The following is a 3,228-nucleotide window of genomic DNA, read 5'->3' as shown; positions in this document are numbered from 1 at the left end:
TCGAGCCTGCATAGTAGCTCGTTGGAGAACGCCGCCGCAACCCTATATGGATCATGGCACCTGACCTACGCCACAAAGCCAAACAACAGCCCCATCGCCGATGATGTCGTGTGAGCTTTGCTTGGCGACACCCTTCGATGGCGATTGGTAGTGGGCAAGAGTTCCACCCAGGTCGCCTTGTCCCGAGGAGCGGCACGGCCACAAAGGTCCGGGGCAGGGGTTTTGCGTGTGTGTGTGTTGTGTTTTCCCTCGAGAGATTGGTTTAAGCCTTTCTCTTGGAAAAGAAATGTGTTTACTAGTTCTGCATTCTCATGATATGATAGTAAAATAAAACAAGCATACCGGGACAAAAGTAAAAGAAATCCATAAGCTATATAATTATTTTTCAACTCACGAGTTGCCGATCCAATCAATGGCAGCCCGACACATCAGTTATGGTGACCATTAGGAGCGACGTCGGCTGAGAAATAATTTACACGCTGACTGCTTTGCTACTGGACCGCCTGAAACTGCCGCGGCGATAGGCATCAGATCCTTGATCGTTGGCTCTTTCATGTGAGTAGAATATCTAGAGTAGTTATGATATAATCTAGAGTAGTACTTCCTTTGTTCGGAATTACTTGTCGCAGAAATGGATGTATCTAGATGTATTTTAGTTTTAGATACATCTATATCCGAGACAAGTAATTCCGAATGGAGGGAGTAGTAGTTATGATAATGGGCGGTTAAGAAGTTGCGGACGGCTAAAAAAGTAAACTCGTCATTGTACACCCGTCACACCCTACGCGCGCACGGCATTGTAAATTGGCGTGGGATCGCACGCGACGGTGCAGATCAAGCCCGCCGTCTCTTTCCTTCTTCCACCTGCTCCACACCCCGAGCAGTATTCTTTTGTCTAGCGTGCGTGCGTGATCCACTATAAATCTGGTGTACTCTAGACCGGTTTCTGACAAAGGTGCAAGGAAGCACTGCACTGGCAGTTCCCGGCTAGCTCCAGTGGTGCTCCGAGCGCGGCCTGATGCTGCCATCCAGGCCGAGGTGGGCTGCCGGATCGCTAGACAGCGCTGCATTTCAGGTTTGGCTGTCAGTTCTTCAATTTGCTCACAGTATTACTGTCTCCGTCCGTTACTTGTTACTCGAATGAGTGTATTTAGATCATTACAATTCTTGGCCCCGGAGAAATTTTTGAACCCGGCCGGGAGAGCATCCCGATCGATCTGACGACTAGGTATATATTCGCCGTGCAGCAGATCCGGGTCGTGGGGCGCTGGGCCGAGGACTCCTCCGGCTTCCAGTTCCAAAGCCACGCCTCCGCACGAGCGCAGCACGTCCTTGCTACCAGCACCACCACGTACTCCATGCAATCTTCTGAGGTGCATGCCCACAGAGTTGCATGCCGCATAAACATTCTGAATACTTACATATGGGCTCACTGCATGCAGCGTGCCAGCAGCAGTGGCGACATGACGGAGCAGATAGTGGCAGCGCAACTGGAGAAGGAAGACGCACTCCAACTCCAGGACCTCATGGAGCCGCGGAGCGACGGCGCCACGCCAACGTCGCCGGCGTCGGCGCGGGTGTGGCTTCTGGAGCGAGAGGTGGCCACGGCGAAGCAGACCGAGACCAAGATGCTGGAGTCGCTGATCAGCCAGACCAAGGAGCTGGAGCAGGCCAAGATGGCGCTCGAGGAGGCCAAGCTCGAGGCCGCCACGCTGCGGCAGGCGGGGTCAGCGCAGCAGGGCCAGTGGAGCGTCAGGGACCTCATGTTCGGCGGCGTCGACGAGGAGATCAACGGGCTGCGGGCCAGGCTGCGGTCCGCGCTGGCCGCCGAGGAGAGGACCCGGAAGGCCGCCGACGACCTCGCCGCCGCGCTCTCCGCCGTCACCATGGAGGCCAAGCAGGTGAAGACGTGGCTCTCCGACGCGCAGGCCGACCTCGAGCGCGCCAACGCCGAGGCCGGCCGGCTCGAGGGCCTGCTGCGCGCCAACGAGGCGGACCTGTGGTCGGCCACCGAGCAGCTCGACGGCGTCATGTCGGACTGGAAGGAGGCCGCGGCCGCTTGGCGCGCCAGGGAGAAGGCGCTGCTCGCACGCGCCCGCGCGGCCGAGGAGGACGCCGCCGCCGCCCGGCGTGAGAACGCCGAGCTCGCCGAGATGCACCGGGCGGTCGACCACGACAACGACGGCCTGCGGCGCGCGCTCGAGCGGGCGGCGGAGGAAGCCAACGCGGCCAGCGAGTCGCTCGAGTTCGCCAGCGGCGAGAACTCCAAGCTGCGCGACGCCGTCGCCGGGAAAGAGGACGCCATGGAGTCCCTGAGGCTGGAGAACGAGTCGCTCAAGGCCAGCGAGGCTGCCGCGCAGGGGCGTGCCACGGATCTGCAGAATCAGCTCACAGAGGCAACCAAGACGGCCGATGGTGGCGCCGGCAGTGGGGAGAAGGCATGCGCTGCGGGGCTGCTGTTGGAGGAGTGGAAGACCGATGCGCATGGGAAGCTTAGCGCGGCGGCGTTCCTGGACTCCGGCAGGGTGATGGCCGCCGCGAGCCGGAAGGATCGTCGGATGTTCGCGTCCATCAGCAACCTCGCGGAGCTAAGGTCCGCCGCGGCGGCGGCGGCCATGGACGATTACTACGAGTTCGACCACTTCGATGACGGGAGACAGTACGGTGGCCTGGAGCATGCCATGAAGCAGAGGAAGAGGAGGTCCGTTCTACGCAAATTCGGAGACTTTTTTAGGAGAAGAAGCCTCCACAAGTCAGACTTTGGCCCAGTTCTAGCTAGGTAGATATCTGCCTGATGCCTGCATCGCATCGTGTGTTTGCTTGATACCCCTACCATGAAATACACGCATAATAAATAAATACTACTCCCTCCCTTTCACAAATATAAAATGTCCTATCCTTTTTGAATAGGATATATATATAGTTTAGTGTATTTGTTCACTCGTTTCATTCAGTATGTAATCCATATATATTAAGATATTAAAAACATGTTATATTTGTAAACGGAGGGAGTATAGCAAGAAAAAAATCACGGCCCCTAACCCAATGACTCGTCAAGACTCCCACCTCCCCTCCTCCCACCCCACACTTGACGAGGTCACCAAACTTCATCGTCTTGATATCCTTCACATTACCACATCAGAAACAACATTACAAGTGTTGTTGCAAAAAAAAACATAAAAGTTAGAACCGCGGGCATCGTGTGTTCACTATCCTAATCGGACAAGG

At 56.3% G+C, this 3,228-nt stretch overlaps 1 protein-coding gene across 5 annotated transcripts; it reads left to right on the top strand.

Moving 5' to 3' along the window:
• Positions 1–914: 914 nt before the first annotated feature.
• LOC125512803 (adventurous-gliding motility protein Z-like) lies at positions 915–2,882 on the top strand. Of its 5 annotated transcripts, none has more exons than XM_048677886.1 (3): positions 915–1,075; positions 1,251–1,373; positions 1,443–2,882. In XM_048677886.1, exons 1-3 carry the CDS (start codon positions 1,019–1,021, stop codon positions 2,781–2,783), a joined length of 1,521 nt encoding a protein of 506 aa, XP_048533843.1. In that variant the 5' UTR covers positions 915–1,018; the 3' UTR covers positions 2,784–2,882. The 5 variants fall into 5 exon arrangements, with proteins under 5 accessions (XP_048533843.1, XP_048533841.1, XP_048533844.1 ...); XM_048677884.1 differs by having other exon boundaries at positions 922–1,075; positions 1,248–1,373; XM_048677888.1 differs by having other exon boundaries at positions 945–1,075; positions 1,229–1,373.
• Positions 2,883–3,228: the final 346 nt, after the last annotated feature.

Source organism: Triticum urartu, chromosome 6 (genome assembly GCF_003073215.2).
Source record: "Triticum urartu cultivar G1812 chromosome 6, Tu2.1, whole genome shotgun sequence".
NCBI lineage: Eukaryota > Viridiplantae > Streptophyta > Magnoliopsida > Poales > Poaceae > Triticum > Triticum urartu.
This window is presented reverse-complemented; position numbering and strand designations above follow the sequence as displayed.